The sequence below is a fragment of the Zingiber officinale genome, chromosome 5B (genome assembly GCF_018446385.1).
Source record: "Zingiber officinale cultivar Zhangliang chromosome 5B, Zo_v1.1, whole genome shotgun sequence".
In the NCBI taxonomy this organism is placed as follows: domain Eukaryota; kingdom Viridiplantae; phylum Streptophyta; class Magnoliopsida; order Zingiberales; family Zingiberaceae; genus Zingiber; species Zingiber officinale.
Genome location: NC_055995.1, coordinates 88,645,290 through 88,661,501, shown reverse-complemented (window position 1 = coordinate 88,661,501; position 16,212 = coordinate 88,645,290). Strand labels below are relative to the sequence as shown.

General features: G+C 37.7%; 1 protein-coding gene across 1 annotated transcript; it reads left to right on the top strand.

Annotated features, from left to right (window-relative positions):
• Window positions 1-14,726: 14,726 nt before the first annotated feature.
• LOC121987600 (3-oxo-5-alpha-steroid 4-dehydrogenase 1-like) lies at window positions 14,727-15,949 on the top strand. Its single transcript, XM_042541348.1, has 2 exons — window positions 14,727-15,227; window positions 15,445-15,949. The coding sequence occupies exons 1-2, from the start codon at window positions 14,886-14,888 to the stop codon at window positions 15,913-15,915; spliced, it is 813 nt and encodes a 270-aa protein (XP_042397282.1). The 5' UTR covers window positions 14,727-14,885; the 3' UTR covers window positions 15,916-15,949.
• The last annotated feature ends 263 nt before the right edge of the window (window positions 15,950-16,212 follow it).

The window sequence follows — 16,212 nt, the reverse complement described above, 5'->3', positions numbered from 1 at the left end:
AGTTGGGTTCGGGTGAGCCCTATTCTAGATGACCGAAATCACCCAAGCGAGCGGAACCAGAGTGGAAGACCCGGACTGATGCGAGCGGAACCGAAGCAGGAGACCGGGACTAAAAATCAAGAAAGGGTTGATTTTTGTCCCCGGAGCACATCGGGGCACTCGGACCAGTCCGGGGCGCCCGAAACCATTTAGAACTCGAATTTCATTCAGATTAACATGGCATTTGACTGTTGCATCGGGGATAGATTTTTATCTCATTTTAGGCGTCTGGAACCCTTTCAGGCACCTCGAGCAGGGCTATATAAGCAGCCCTGCTCCCAGAAACTAAAGAGAACAACTGAATAATCTGAAACAACACTTGTACACTTCCTAGTTCTTGTTTAGCTTTGTTTTGTGAGCTTTGAATGCTGTAAGAGGCTTCTCCGCCTGAAGGAGAAACTAGTGCGCTTTAACTTCCTTGGATTAATAACCTCTCCAATTGTAACTAAGTAAAATCTCGATGCCTCTTTCTTTTTAGTTTCTTCTTTATTCTTACTTATGCAAGTGTTCTTTTATTCAAGTTGTAAATCTGAAAAAGGTCTTTTTTGTTTATTTAATTTGTGCAGGGGCTATTCACCCTCCTCTAGCCGACCGCCAATGGTCCTAACAAATGATATCAGAGCAAGGATACCTCAAAAGGACTAACCGCCGACTGAAGCAACAAGATAGTCGGAGCTAACATCTACCCGTTTGAGTGAGAGTTCAGGTTTTGGAAGCGACGAATGGAGGGATTTCTTAAAACAGATTTTAATATTTTATTAATAATGAAATGTGGTTATGAAGCACCAAAGAACACAAACGAAGAAGAAATTGAAAAACACCTTTGGACCAAAAAGCAGTGTGACGATTTTACATCAAACGGTAAGGCTGAATATCATCTAATAAGCATACTACCGGTGAAGGATTTCGACAGAATCAGCAACTACCAAAGTGCACAAGAACTTTGGGGAAAGTTCTTGAAGCTCTATGAAGAACCATTTGAAGCCGAATCTAACTCCTCGATGGGCACCGAGCCGTCGTTAGAAGAATCTGAGATTGAGGAAATTGTCGGGATAGCCCTTATAGCCAAATTCCTTCCTGAGGACACAGAAAACTCATTACAGATGAGCATCGATGAAGGGGGAAAGTCTTCAGAAGAAAGCAGCTCCACAATGGGAGCATCAGAAGTCGACAAGGTAAGTCAGGTACGGTCTCTACCTCTCGACCAATTGTTTAAATTTATAAAAATATTATCGAAAGATTCTTGCAAACTTGAAATAGAAAATAAAAAATTATTAATAGAAAATAATGAGTTAAAAAGAATTTTAGCAACATCTTGTTGATTAGAGGATTTCGACAAACTAAATAAAGAAAATGAAACGTTAAAGGAACAAATACAAACCTTAAAAATTTCTACATGTTCAAAAGTCTCTGCTTTGAATTTTAGAAATTATAATGGACTAAATTGATAATTTACATATAGTAAGGGATAAATCAGAAAATTATCAAAAAAATATGTACCTAAAATTTTTTTTATTAATCTGGTAGGAAGGAATCTATTTTGGATTCCAAAATTATGCTTGAATTAATTTTTTTTACTATAAAAATCCTTTTGTGTTTTAACTTGTTCAAAATAAATTGAATCTTATTTTTTTAAGAGGAATTCAATATTCATCTTAAGGAAAAATCTTAATTTTTTCGTATCATTTGATTTCTTTAAATATTTAATTATTCTGCAAGAGTTATCCTTACTAACTTTTCTTCATCTAAGATTTTTTTTTAAAAATTTTTTTATTGATGAATTTTCTTTGAGTTATTTAAATATAAATATTTAATATTAAGAATATTCAAAATTGTAAATCTTGAATATATATATATATATATATATATAGTCTAAATAAATGCTTAGTACTTACTGATAAAACAGTTAATTATATAATTAATTTAAATATTTGTCAAAATTCTATTAGATTTTTTTTCACCACTTAGATGTTAAAAAACTTAAAGTTTTCTTTAATTATTTATCTACAAAGTTTTTGTCAAAAAAATTTCAAAGTTATTTTTAAGTTTATAAATTCAGTGTTTCTGTTAAAACTTAAACTTTCTTATTTTTGATAAAGTTACCTTTAGACTTTTGAAGTACCTCATTTTTTATGTGATCAAAGGGGGAAAAGAGAAAATTAAGTCTAGGGGGAGCCGAGGAGGTAGTAAAAATTTTTAAAAGAAACTATAAATTTAAACTTTTTACTCTTTAATTACAAATTTATTTCTTTTACTTTATGTTGATTTACCTTAACTTAACTTGGGTTGCTCACATCAAAAATAAGGAGATTGTTGGTACTCCAAGATGATTTTGATGTGATCAACCAAGTTAAGTTAGGTCTTGTTGGTTTTTAACCCTGTGTCTAAGTGTACAGGAACTTAGGAGCATAAGAAGTTGAGCGAAAGACGCAGCTAGCGAGAAGGACGACACGGGAGAGAGCTGACGGGTTTGGTGCGTCTGAGGGACGAGGTGTTGCAGAAGAGTACACCGGTGAACGAGAAGGGGGCGTGCGGTGTTTTCGAGGGATGAGAAGCCAGAGCGGAAGATTGCTCGAGGAGCAAAAGGCACAGCTAGTGAGAAGGTCGGCATGGGAGAAAGATGACAGGCTCGGTGCATCCGAGGGACGAAAAGCTGTGGAAGAGTATGTTGGCGGATGATAACGAAGCACGCGGTAATTCCGAGGGACGAGAAGTCGAAGATTACTTGAGGAGAAGGCCGAAAGTTGGGTTCAGGTGAGCCCTATTCCAGATGGCTGAAATCACCCGAGCGAGCGAAACTGGAGTGGAAGATCCAGACCGATGCGAACGGAACCAAAGTAGGAGACCGAGAAAATCAGCAAAGGGTTGATTTTTGACCCCGGGGCGCCTGGACTAGTCCGGGGCGCCCAGAACCCGAATTTCATCTAGATCGACGTGACATTTGATCGTTGCATTGGGGATAGATTTCTATCCCATTCCAAGCACCTGGAATCTTTTCAGACGCCCCGAGCAAGACTATATAAACAACCCTGCTCCCAGAAACTAAAGAGAACAACTAAATAATCTAAAACAGCACTTGTATACTTCCTAGTTCTTCTTTAGCTTTTTTTATGAGTTTTTCATGCTGTAAGAGGCTTCTCCGTCTGAAGGAGAAATTAGTGCGCTTTAACTTCCTTGGATTAACAACTTCTTTGGTTGTAACCAAGTAAAATCTCGGTGTTTCTTTCTTTTTAGTTTCTTCTTTATTCTTACTTATGTAAGTGTTCTTTTAATCAAGTTGTAAATCTGAGAAAGGTCTGTTTGTTTGTTTAATTTGTGTAGGGACTATTCATCTCCCCTCTAGCTGACTGCCAACGGTCCTAACAAGTGGTATCAGAGTAATGACGCCTTAGAAGGACTAATCGTCGATTGAAGCAATGAGATGGTCGGAGCTAACATCTACCCACCAACGTTCGAGAGAGAGTTCATGTTTTAGAAACGACGAATGGAGGTCTTTCTTAAAACAAATTTTAATATTTTATTAATAATAAAATGTGGTTATGAAGCACCAAAGAACGCAAACAGAGAAGAAATTGAAAAACACATCTGGACCAAAAAGCAGCGCGACGATTTACGTCAAACGATAAGGTTGAATATCATCTAATAAGCGTACTACCGGTGGAGGATCTTGACAGAATTGGAAACTACTAAAGTACAAAAAAACTTTGGGAAAAGTTCTTGAAGCTCTATGAAGAACCATTTGAAGCCGAATCCAACTCCTCGATGTGCATCGAGCCGTCGTTAGAAGAATCCGAGACCAAGGAAATTGTCGGGACAACCCTTATAGCCGAATTCCTTTTTGAGGACACAGAAAGCTCATCGTAGATGAGCATCGATAAAGGGGGAGAGTCTTAGAAAGAAAGCAGCTCCACAGAGGGATCATCTGAAGTCGACAGACAAGGTAAGTTAGGTACGGTCTCTACCTCCTGACCAATTGTTTAAATTTATAAAAATATTGTCGAAAGATTCTTGCAAACTTGAAATAGAAAATAAAAAATTATTAACGGAAAATAATGAGTTAAAAAGAACTTTAGTAACAGCTTGTCGATTAGAGGATTTTGACAAACTAAAAATAGAAAATGAAATGTTAAAGGAACAAATACAAACCTTAAAATTTTCTGCATGTTCAAAAGTCTCTGTTTCGAATTTTAGAAATTATAATGGACTAAATTAGCTATTTAAATATCGTAAGGGACAAATCAAAAAATTGTTAAGAAAATATGTACCTCAAAATCTTTTTATCAATCTAGTAGGAAAAATCTATTTTGGATTCCAAAATTATGCTTGAATTAATTTTTTTTATTGCAAAAATCCTTTTGAGTTTTAACTTGTGTTTAAAATAAATTAGATCTCATTTTTTATAAAGAGGAATTCAATATTCATCTTAAGGAAAAATCTTAATTTTTTCGTATTATTTGATTTCTTTAAATATTTAATTATTCTACAAGAGTTATCCCGGCTAACTTTTCTTCATTTAAGATTTTTTTAAAGTTTTTTTATTGATGATTTTTTTTAGTTATTTATATACAAATATTTAATATTAAGAATATTTAAAATTGTAAATCTTGAATATATATATATATATATATTCTATTAGAAATTTTTTTCACCACTTAGGTGTTAAAAAACTTAAAGTTTTCCTTAATTATTTATCTATAAAGTTTTTGTCAAAAAAATTTCAAAGTTATTTTTAACTTTATAAATTGAGAGTTTTTGTTAAAACTTAAACTTTCTTATTTTTGATAAAGTTACCCTTACGCTTTTGAAGTACCCAATTTTTTATATGATCAAAGGGGGAGAAGGGAAAATTAAGTCTAGGGGGAGGTAGTTTAAAATTTTAAAAGAAACTATAAATTTAAACTTTTTGCACTTTAATTACAAATTTATTTCTTTTACTTTATGTCGGTTTACCCTATCTTAACTTGGGTTGCTTACATAAAAAAAAGGAGAGATTACTGGTACCCCAAGATGGTTTTGATGTGATCAACCAAGTTAAGCTCGGTCTTGTTGGTTTTTAACCCTGTGTCTAAGTGTACAGGAACTTAGAATCCCAAGAAGTCAAGCGAAAGATGCAGCTAGCGAGAAGGACGACACGTGAGAGAGTTGACGGACTCGGTACGTCTGAGGGACGAGGTACTGCGGAAGAGTACACCGGCAGACGAGAAGGGAGCGTGTGGTGTTTCCGAGGGACAAGAAGCCGGAGTGGAATATTGCTTGAGGAGCAAAAGACACGGCTAGCGAGAAGGTCGACATGGGAGAAAGACGACGGGCTCGGTGCGTCCAAGGGACGAAAAGCTATGGAAAAGTACGCTGGCGGACGAGAAGGAAGCACGCGGTGATTCTGAGGGGCGAGAAGCCAGAGCGGAATATTGCTCAAGGAGAAGGCCGGAAGTTGAGTTTGGGTGAGCCTTATTCCGGATGACCGAAATCACCCAAGTGAGCGGAACCATAACGGAAGACCCGGACCGATGCAAGCAAAATCGAAACAGAAGACCGGGACCAAAAATTAGCAAAGGGCTGATTTTTGGCCTTGGGGCGCCCGGACTAGGTCGAGGTGCTCCGACCAGTCTGGGGCACTCGGAACCCGAATTTCATCCAGATCGATATGGCATTTGACCGTTGTGTCGGGGATGGATTTCTATCTCATTCTGACCGCTTGGAACCCTTTTAGGCGCCCCGAGTAATCTACCGATGGAACCCTTTCAGGCACCCCTTTCTGGGAGCAGGAGCAGCCCTGCTCCCAGAAACTAGGTAACAACCGAATAATCTAAAACAACACTTGTACACTTCCTAGTGTTGGAGCAATCTAGGTGCCCTAGGTTTTGATGTTTGGACAAAGGTTTAAGTTAGGTTTATTGTTGTATTTGATATGCATTATGAGTGTGCAGGATACAGGTACAACAAGGAAAGTCCAGGTGTGATCTTGGCAAATGAGGAAAGTCCAAGAATGGGTCTTGTCGGTGTAAGTCCAAGCATGTAGTCTTGGCAACGTAAGTCCAAGTGTGACTTGGCAATGGATGAAGTCCCGGAGGTGAGGAGCCTCTTGGTAAAGGAAGACCCGACAATATGGACAAGGCCGAAGGAAGCTCCAGAAGGCAAGACGTGAAGGATGAGGAGACATCCAAGGGACACGAGGCTGATGGAGGAGGCTAGAAGGCTAAGTCTAGGTTGGTCGGGCGAGGATGAGTGCTGAGTGATTGTACTCAGGGCAAAATTCTATGTGTTTTAGGATTTACTGTAGCGGTACTGTAGCAGTAATGTAACGACACTGTAGCAGCACTGTAGAAGTCGACTGGTGCACTGTAGCAGTCGACTGGTAGTCGAACGTTGGGTAACAGTCGGCTTCACTTAAAGGACCAGTCGACTGGTAGCGGGAAAACAGCTTAGTGTTTTCCTCTCGAACTCTATTTAATAGAGCTCGAGGTGCTTGGGCATGATTGACGAAATAGACTTGGTTAAAGCCTATTAGAGTCTCCCAAGCCTTCGTGTGATCGGTGTGCTTGTATTCAAGTGTTTGTGGCGAGGTTTCTCCACCGACAAGGAGCTTGAGCTAGCCGGAGGTTTTCCGGGGAATCATCCACCGATGGATCGGGATCGTCCACCTTACGTACAGCCGTGGAGTAGGAGCTTTATCTCCGAACCACGTTAAATCAACGTGTTAGGTTTGCTTTCTCTTGTTAGTGTTTGTTTTTGTATTTCCGCTGTGAACTAACATTATAGGAAGCGATCGATTTGGGTGAGACGTTATTCACCCCCCTCTGGCGGACGTCAAGATCCCAACACCTAGTTCTTGTTTAGATTTGTTTTGTGAGCTTTGAATGCTGTAAGAGGCTTCTCTGCCTGAAGATGAAATTAGTGCACTTTAACTTCCTTGAATTAACAACCTTCCCGGTTGTAACTAAGTAAAATCTCAGTGCCTCTTTCTTTTTAATTTCTTCTTTATTCTTACTTATGCAAGTGTTCTTTTAATCAAATTGTAAATCCGAGAAAGATTTTTTTGTTTGTTTAATTTATGCAGGGGCTATTCACCTCCCCTCTAGCCAGCCACCAACGGTCCTAACATTAATATCTATTCTAGCCTCCAAAGTCAAGAATGCAATAATTAAAAAAGTAAAAGAGGTAAAATATTTTTCAGTAATTCTTGATTGTACACTGGATGCAAGTCACAAAGAACAAATGATTCTCATATTAAGATGTGTGGATATTTAAGAGACTCCAATTAAAATAGAAGAGTATTTCTTAGAATTTATAAATGTAGAAGATACAATTGATTTAGGTCTTTTCAATGAATTACAAGTTGTTTTACAATCTTTAGAACTTGATATTGATAATGTGAGAGAGTAAGGTTATGATAATGGATCTAACATGAAAGACAAAAATCAAGGTGTACAAAGGAGATTGCTTGACATTAATCCTAGAATATTTTACATGCCATGTAGTTCTCATTCTCTTAACTTAGTTGTTTGTGACATGACAAATTCTTGTGCTAAAGTAAAATCATTTTTCAGAGTATGTCAATGTATGTACATCGTGTTCTCTAATTCAACAAAAAAAATGGAATATTTTACTTGAATATATTGATGGATTAACTTTAAAATCATTGTCAACTACAAGATGGGCAAGCCATATTAAAATAGTCAAAACAATACTATCTCAAGCTTCCCAAATTAGAGAAGCTTTGTTTAAATTAGCAGAAATAAGTGAAGACAGTAAATTAAGTAGATATGCTGAAACTTTAGCATTTGGTGAACTTTCAAGTTTTGAATTTATATTAAGTCTTGTTATTTGGTATGATATTTTGCATAAAATTAACTTAGTTAGCAAAAAATTACAGACAGAGGATATGTATTTTGATGTTGTTATAAACTAATTGTCTGGTCTTGTTTCCTTTTTTTAAAATATAGAGAAAATGATTTTGCTTCTACTATGATTGATGCAAAAATAGTAACATCCGATATGGAAATTAAGCCTGTATTTCCTATAAAACATAAAATTTGTAGAAAGAGACATTTTGATTAGATTGATAACACTGATAGGGAAAATCAATCATCGGAAAAATCTTTTTGAATAGATTATTTTATCTTAGTGATCGATATTACTCTTGGGCAATTGAAGAGTAGATTTGAATAGTTGTAATATTTTGAATCTGTATTTGGGTTCTTGTACGATGTTGCAAAATTAGTTTCATTGGATGATGATGAATTGATGAGTTCCAGTGTGAATCTTGAAAATATTTTAAGAAATGATGACACTTCTGATATTGATGTAAAATATATATTTTCTGAACTACAAGTTTTACAAGTAATGTTATCAATTGAATCTTATGAAAATACTTTAAGAAATGGTGACACTTTTGATATATTCTAAACTACACTTCCATCCACTTCTTCCAATACGAAAAGTCATCCCCGTTGAGAGGGGGATGAATGGTGTTGTATCTCTTATTTTGGGCCATTAATTTCTGAAAGAGAAACTTGGAAATATTGCCAAGACTTGGTCTTAGAGTAAGTAGTGTGAGAGAAAAGAAAGTCCTTATTAGTGTTGCACCAATTCAAGATATTACAAAAAGAGACGAAAAGACTTATCCAAAGAGGTAATTGCACCAATTTAGACTATATCGAAATGCTCAAAACCAAAAAGAAAAATTAAAAGAAAGTTTGAAAGTCACCCCTGCCTGATTGGTGGTTGCACCAATTTCGATCAACTTGGCTCTGATACCACTTCTTTGATCGTAAAAATACTAGAGGGGGTGAATAGCATTTTTCACTTTTTCAGAAATCCAGAGTACGCAGTAGATAAAAAGCTAAAGAGAAAGAAGCTAGAAAGAAAAAGATAAGTACACACTAACACAAGTAATTTTTTACTTAGTTCGGAGCCTTCGACGACCCCTACACTAAGGTCCACATTCGGTGAATGCTTTTGTTGGATAATCCACTAATAGTTTGAATAATGCAGTAATGAAGTCCACGTGAACTAAAAAGGTTACCGACAACAAAGAAAGTAAGGAGAACTTTGAGGAAGGGTAGTTAACCCAACTTTGAGGAAATTGACACTCAAGAAGCATTTTCAAGGTTTTGTGAACCTTTGAAAATGAAATGGAATTATCATTTACTCCTTGGAAGAGTAAAATGTGTCATTATGGAAAAGAATGATCTTATTTGGCACATTTAAGAAAACCTAGAGAAACACCATAATTGGGATTTTGGTTTTCTCTTAGGGATATATGGGCAATCTAGGGTTAGATTTTAAGTTAGCTAAGGCTAAGGATACTTAGATAGGGAATTTAGGTATTTTATTTGTGCTAACTTGCCATGATTGGTTGTCATATGCCATGCCATGACATCATATTTAGTTTATTATCATTTGAAATGTCATGATAATGCTTAGGCTAGTTTATATGTCATGCTTTATTTAAGTTTTCAAACTTTATGCCATGACATCATGACATTGGCACATGTTTTTACTTATGATATCATTATATGCCATGTCATCATCTCTTGCATTATAATCAATGAAATTGATTTAAGGACAAACATATAATTTGATATTGAGATCAAATTGGTGTTTAGAAAATGCATGAGAACTTAGCCTAAGTTGACCTTAACCCATATCTCACATCAAATTGACTTGAATGTGGTTTGATACACCTTAGATGTGTGTGAGATATTAGGATCATGAGTTAGGATCAAGGTGCATAGTTCTTGTACCTAGATGAGACTAATTCAAGAAGAAGGATCATAGGGAAAGCTTGTGTACAAGTCATGTACATCTAGCCCTAAGATTATGGTCCTAAATTCAAATGGTTTTAAAAGTATTTTAAAATTGATTTGAAAAACCTTGATGAAGCTTTCCTAGTGATAGCATTCATCATTGAACATTGTGATACAAAGTTGAGTTAAACTTTGAACTATTTCAAAGTTTTTGAACTTTGTATCAAGATTGAAAAATAGAAACTATTTTCATAGAAAACTATTTTTCCTTGATAGAATATGGTATGAGGAATGTATCCTCAAAATTTCACAATTTTTCAAATTTTCTGGAATTTATTGTGAGTTTCTGAATTTCGGGAGCGAAGAAATCAGAAACCGCCTGATCCAAGGCTGGATCGGTCACTGGACCGATCCAGGGAAGGCTGGATCGGTCTGGGGACCGATCCAGAGGGGTCCTGATCGGTCCGGTGACCGATCAGGTGTGCTGAACTTGCTGAATTTCGACTGTGGTCTGAAATTTCAGCTGTGGGAGTTGAGTTTCGGGTTTCTAAAGGTTTGAAACTCTCCAAGACATTGTTGGTGCAATGGTCAAGGGGGAGTTGACCTTTAGGGCGAGTTTTACCTATTAGTCAAGGGGGAGTTTTTACTCCTTAAGATTTTTGAGGTTTAGTGATATGGGATTATCACTAAGTTGATTGTTGAGTTTAGTATCAAGGGGGAAATTAAGAGTTTCAATGAAAGGTATGGGACTTTCATTAGGAAGAAACTCTTGACCTTGATACCCTCCTTTTTCCTTTTTGATATGTGTCAAAAAGGGGAGAGTGTTCATTGGAGAATTATTGGAGAACTCAAGTTAGGTTATCGGTTTAACCTAAGCTAGGGGAAGAATGTCAAGGAATGTTCAAGGAAGAACATTGGAATTCTTTTTGATGTGTGTCAAAAAGGGGGAGAATTATTGGAGAACTCAAGTTAGGTTATCGGGTTAACCTAAGGGGAAAATGTCTAGAGAATGTTCAAGGAAAGAACATTGGACATTGGAAGATGGTTGGAAAACCTAAGTTAGGTTATCGGGTTAACCTAACTTGATTATGGGTTTTGTCAAACATCAAAAAGGGGGAGATTGTTGGTGCAACCTTAGGTCAAGGTTGACCTGGTTGACCTGACTCGAGTTGACCTGACTCGAGTTGTATTTTGATGTTTGACTTAGGAAGATTGTTGGTGCAACCTTAGGTCAAGGTTGACCTAGTTGAGTTGTATTTTGATGTTTGACACTCGTGGAAGAGTTGTATTCTTGATATGGGACAAGAATAGATGTTTGGGAGATTATTGGTGCAACCGTAGGTCAAGGTTGACCTGGTTGACCTGATTCGGGAAAAAGTCCAAGTATGGAGACTTGGCAACGGAAAAGTCCAAGCAGGGAGCTTGGCACTAGAAAAGTCCAAGTATGGAGACTTGGCACTGGAAAAGTCCAAGCAGGGAGCTTGGCACGCGAAAAGTCCAAGCAGGGAGCTTGGCACGCGAAAAGTCCAAGTATGGAGACTTGGCACGGGAAAAGTCCAAGTATGGAGACTTGGCACTGGGAAAAGTCCAAGCAGGGAGCTTGGCAAGTGGGAAAGTCTTAACTGGGATGTTAGGCAGTGTGGAAAGTCCTAGTGAGTGAAGCCAGGTGAAAATCCTAGTGAGTAAAGCTAGGTGAAAGTGGAAGTCCTGGTGAGTGAAGCCAGGCAGTGGGAAAGTCCTGGTGAGTGAAGCCAGGCAGTGAGAAAGTCCTGGTGAGTGAAGCCAGGTAAAAACCCTAGTGAGTGAAGCTAGGTGAAAGTCCTGGTGAGTGAAGCCGGGCAAGGAAAAATCCAGATGGATCAAGGGTGATCGGACATCTGGTGTTGAGAAGGTCAAGTAGGTCAAGGGAGTGACCGGATACTTGACACGAAGAGAAAAGTCCAAGTTGGTCAAAGGGATTGACCGGACACTTGGTAGGGAGTCTTAGCAGGTCAAGAGAGTGACCAGATGCTAAGCATGAGATACCAATAGGTCAAGGTTGACTGGATATTGGTTTGGAAGACTTAGAACTTGGTTTGGGCAAAACCCAAGCTCTGGATCGATCAGTGGATCGATCGATCTCTGTCGCGATCGGTCTGGTGACCGATCGGATAACGATCGATGGCTTACTGAGGTTCTTCTGATCGGTCTGCGGACCGATCAGCAAGGCAAAGAGAAAGAGGAGAACCCTGATCAGGATCCATCCTGATCGGTCCACGGACCGATCGAGACGATCGAAGAACTTGGCGAGTTCTGCAGAAGAGTCTTGATCGATCCGGGACCGATCAGCAGTCTGTCGGTCCCAAGACCGATCGGAGAGATCTGGACCGATCGAGCTTGGCTGATCGGTCCACCTGCGTTGCGTAGCAGCTAGTTCTCCTCTTCTTCTTGGCGGTATAAAAGAGGCTGGGACTTGGTGATCGCTTAAGCTACTTCTTCTTCCTTCGGAAGTATTGCACTACAGTTCTTGCTTCTTCTTCTTGAGCTTTGTTGAGCTCGTTGGGTGCTGAAGCTTCGCATGAGCTTCCGTTCCTGGTTTTCTAGCTAGGCTTGGATCCGAGAAGCTGCTGCTTCACCAGGGTTCCTGCTGACTTCAAGAAGGCAAGCAAGTGTTGTTTACATTTCTGTTCTTGTTTTCTTGTTCCTATTTGTACTCCTATTGCTGTTGCAAAGATTGTGGTGAGGTTTCTCCACCCACAAGGAGTATCTATTAGCCGGGTTTCCGGGGACTCATCCACCGACGGATTGGTAGGCTTCGTCCACCTTACAGACACGCCGAGGAGTAGGAGTTCATCTCCGAACCTCGTTATATGGTTTGTCTTTCTTCTCCTGTTTTCTTTCTACGTTGTATTTCCGCTGCACTAACCCAATCGTAGGAAGAAACGCGAAAGATTGGGGTCAGCTATTCACACCCCCCTCTCTAGCCGTACGAAGAGATCCTAACACCGCCTTGAATTGGGTTGGGTTGAAGATTTTGTAGTCCGCCGGGATGGTGGGTCGGCCCGCCCCGCCCCGCCAAATGTTGGGTTTTTTTGCGAGTTTGCCCGCCTCGCTACGGGTTGGCCCGTTTGACGGCTCTAGCCAGGAGACACTTCACTTTTCTTCTAAAGAAGTAACCTACAGTCTTTCGCTCAAGTACTAAAATTGAATATAAAACTATCGTTAACACAATATCAGAAATTATTTGACTACAATCTTTTCTTTCAGAATTATACTTTTTCCCAACTACTACGCCTAAAATATGGTGTGATAATATTGGATCAACTTATCTTGCGGCAAATCATATTTTTCATGCTCGTACTAAGCATGTAGAGATTGATTTTCATTTTGTTCGTAAGTGTGTGACGACTCGACAACTTTCGATTTCTTATATCTCTACGGAAGATCAAATTGCTGATATAACGTTTCACCAAGTTAACACTCAAACTCAACGTTCAGGCACCGCCGTTGAGTTAGTTGGGAGGTAATGATAATAATGGAAATAATCTTTTACTAATTTCAATCAATTGAAATTTATTATATTTGGCATACAATCAAGATCGACATGAATTAAATAGGAAAAATAATACTTCCAAGTCTATTGTATTATTATATTTATAATTATTATAATTGTATGTCTTATTTAATCTTTTCATTATTATGTTGGACAATTTATATAAATAAATTTATTGACTTTATTAATACAATTATCAAAAAGTTTTATATTATTTTTTTCCTTTATCTATTGATTTCAACCGTACTTAGTAAATTTTACCAAACACGCCCTTAGGGTGTGTTTGATTGGGGCTCATCATTGATAACCTTAGTTATTCATCTAAGGTTATCAACGAAAATCTTATTTGGTTTAGGTAATCGATGATTCCCGAGTAATGTTCCATGCCCGATATGTCAGCAAAAATGGTATGCAATCCGGAATCGAAAAACCTTTAAAAACTAAGGTTTTTCTTGATTTCGGGGTTAATAAAATTTTACCCAAAACACTTTCAAATAAAAGAAAAATGTGATAAAAAAAGAAAAATGTAAAGAAAAAAATTAAAAACATAAAAAAATTAAAAACTTTTTTTAAAAAAAAAAACACATAATTTTTTTTAAAAAAATTATAAAAAATAGAAAAAGCATAAAAATTTTTAAAAATAATTAAAAATAGGAAAAAATAAAAAATAGAAAAAATAGAAAAACATAAAAAAGTTTAAATTTTTTTAAAAAAACATAAAAAATAATAAAAACGTAAAAAAATTTAAAAATATATAAAAAATTAAAAATTAAAAAGCATAAAAAATAAAAAATAGGAAAAAGTAAAAAAATTTAAAAAATAAAAAACGTAAAAACTTTTTAAAAATAAAAAAAACTTTAAAAATTTTAAAAAATAAAAAAATGAAAAAAGAAAAAAAGAAAAGAAATAAAAAAATAAAAAATAAAGAAAAAATGTGAAAAAAAAGTTTAAAAAAAAAACTTAGAGTTTAATAGATATATATGCTTGATTTTGTAACTAAAGATAATATAGTAAAATATTAAATTAGATTATTCATTAAAATCTTCAAACAAATAAATTTTTATTATATTATATAAATTAAATCAAATAATATTTAATTATATTTTATTCTTCATAATCATACATGATACTTTGAATCAAATACCATCTTAATATTTTTCTTAAAAACTTAGCCAGGATTGAATTGCCAATGGGGTGGGATATTTGTCCTATTTTTTTCACTTCCAATTATGATTTTTTTTTTAAAAAAAAAGGAATACTTTTTAAATCTGTGAACATGTCCAATGGGAGTCGCGTACCAAAAGACGCAAATTAATATCTCCTTCTGCAATAGATATGCTCTTTTTTTTGGCTTGCTTTGCATGATATCTATTTTTAAACATTATTTGCCTGATAAAGATAAATAAATATTAAAATCTTGCTCGCTACAAATTAATGTGCATCGTCTGCGTGTTCTCTGCATCTCTCCGTTCGCAATCTCTCCACGTATCTCCCTCTCTCTCTCTCTCTCTCTCTCTCTCTCTCCCTCTCTAATCCTCTTCCTCAAATCGGTCGGAAGCGAGAAGATGCTGTCGGCGATCACGGCCCTGGGCCTCTTCTACCCTCCGCCGCCTTCGATCTTCCTCACGGCGATGTCCGCAATCACCTGCACCTCCCTCGCCTTCATCGGCGTCTCCGAGGTGCGGGGCAAGCACCTTAGCTACTCCAAGTTCTGGAGCGCGAACAAACCCGGAGGCGGCGGCGCCGATCCGGTCCGCATCTCCAGCCGCGCCGGGATGCTCTTCTTCTACACGCCCGCGCTGCTCGCCTCCGCCGCCGCCTTCGCCGTCCCAAGCCTCATGGCCGACGAGAGGGGCCTCTTGGTCGCGCTCGCCCTCCTGCTTCATTTCCTCAAGAGGGATTTCGAGGTGAGAATCAGATTTGGGAATTCGCATAGAAGCGCTAGCTGTCTTTCCAGTTTCCACTCTGTTCTTTTGTTTTTGCTTTCCCCATCTGTCATGATAAAAATAAAATAAAATAGCTTTTTTTTATTTAAATTATTACTCTTATAATTCCTTGAGCCAGTCGGTCTAGCTAGTCGGGTTAGAAGACTATATGTTTGAGTCGATTTGGTCGAATCGACAGGTACTATTCGTTCACCAATTCAGCGGGGCCATCGTGCTGGACTCGGCCATTTCGATATCCTTCAGCTATTTCATCAACACCGTTTGCATCCTGTACGCTCAGTATCTGGCCGTGGGCGCGCCCGAACCAGCAGTGAACCTCAAGTACCCTGGCGCGGTCGTGTTCGCTGTCGGAATGCTCGGCAACTTGTACCATCACATCCTCCTCTCGAAGCTGAGAAAGAAGGGAGACAAAGGCTACAAGATCCCTGAGGGTGGGCTGTTTGGCTTGGTCATCTGCCCGCACTATCTCTTTGAAATAATCATTTGGGTTGGGGTTGCACTCATGGCGCAGACTCTGAATGCCGCCTCCTTCGTGCTTGGTTCGGCGTTCTACTTGATGGGCAGGAGTTGGGCAACGAAGAGATGGTATGTCTCCAAGTTTGAGAGCTTTCCTAAAGGAATCAAGGCACTGCTGCCTTACATTTACTGATCGATCGGAAATTACATTGACGAGTTTGTTTCGATGTTCTGAACTTTTAAATAATATTTATTTTTGTCAATTTATTTATATATGTATGCAAAATTTGATTTGATGATTGAGATAATGATAAATGATAAATGACTAAAGAGACGGTGCACTAGTAACGGTTGCTTGGTTGTTAATTGAGAGAGCATTCTTTACTTTGAGGAAAAGTTTTCTTTCAACTCTTGTGCACACTAGAACTAGGAATGTAAATGAATCAAACGGTTCGCGAGTTACTCGGAGCTCGATTCGGTAAAAAACTCG

Coding starts and splice junctions, on each gene's coding strand:
- LOC121987600 (XM_042541348.1), top strand. CDS start 14,886: ATGCTGTCGGCGATCACGGCCCTGGGCCTCTTCTACCCTCCGCCGCCT. Junction 15,228..15,444: donor TCCTCAAGAGGGATTTCGAG/GTGAGAATCAGA, acceptor TCGAATCGACAG/GTACTATTCGTTCACCAATT.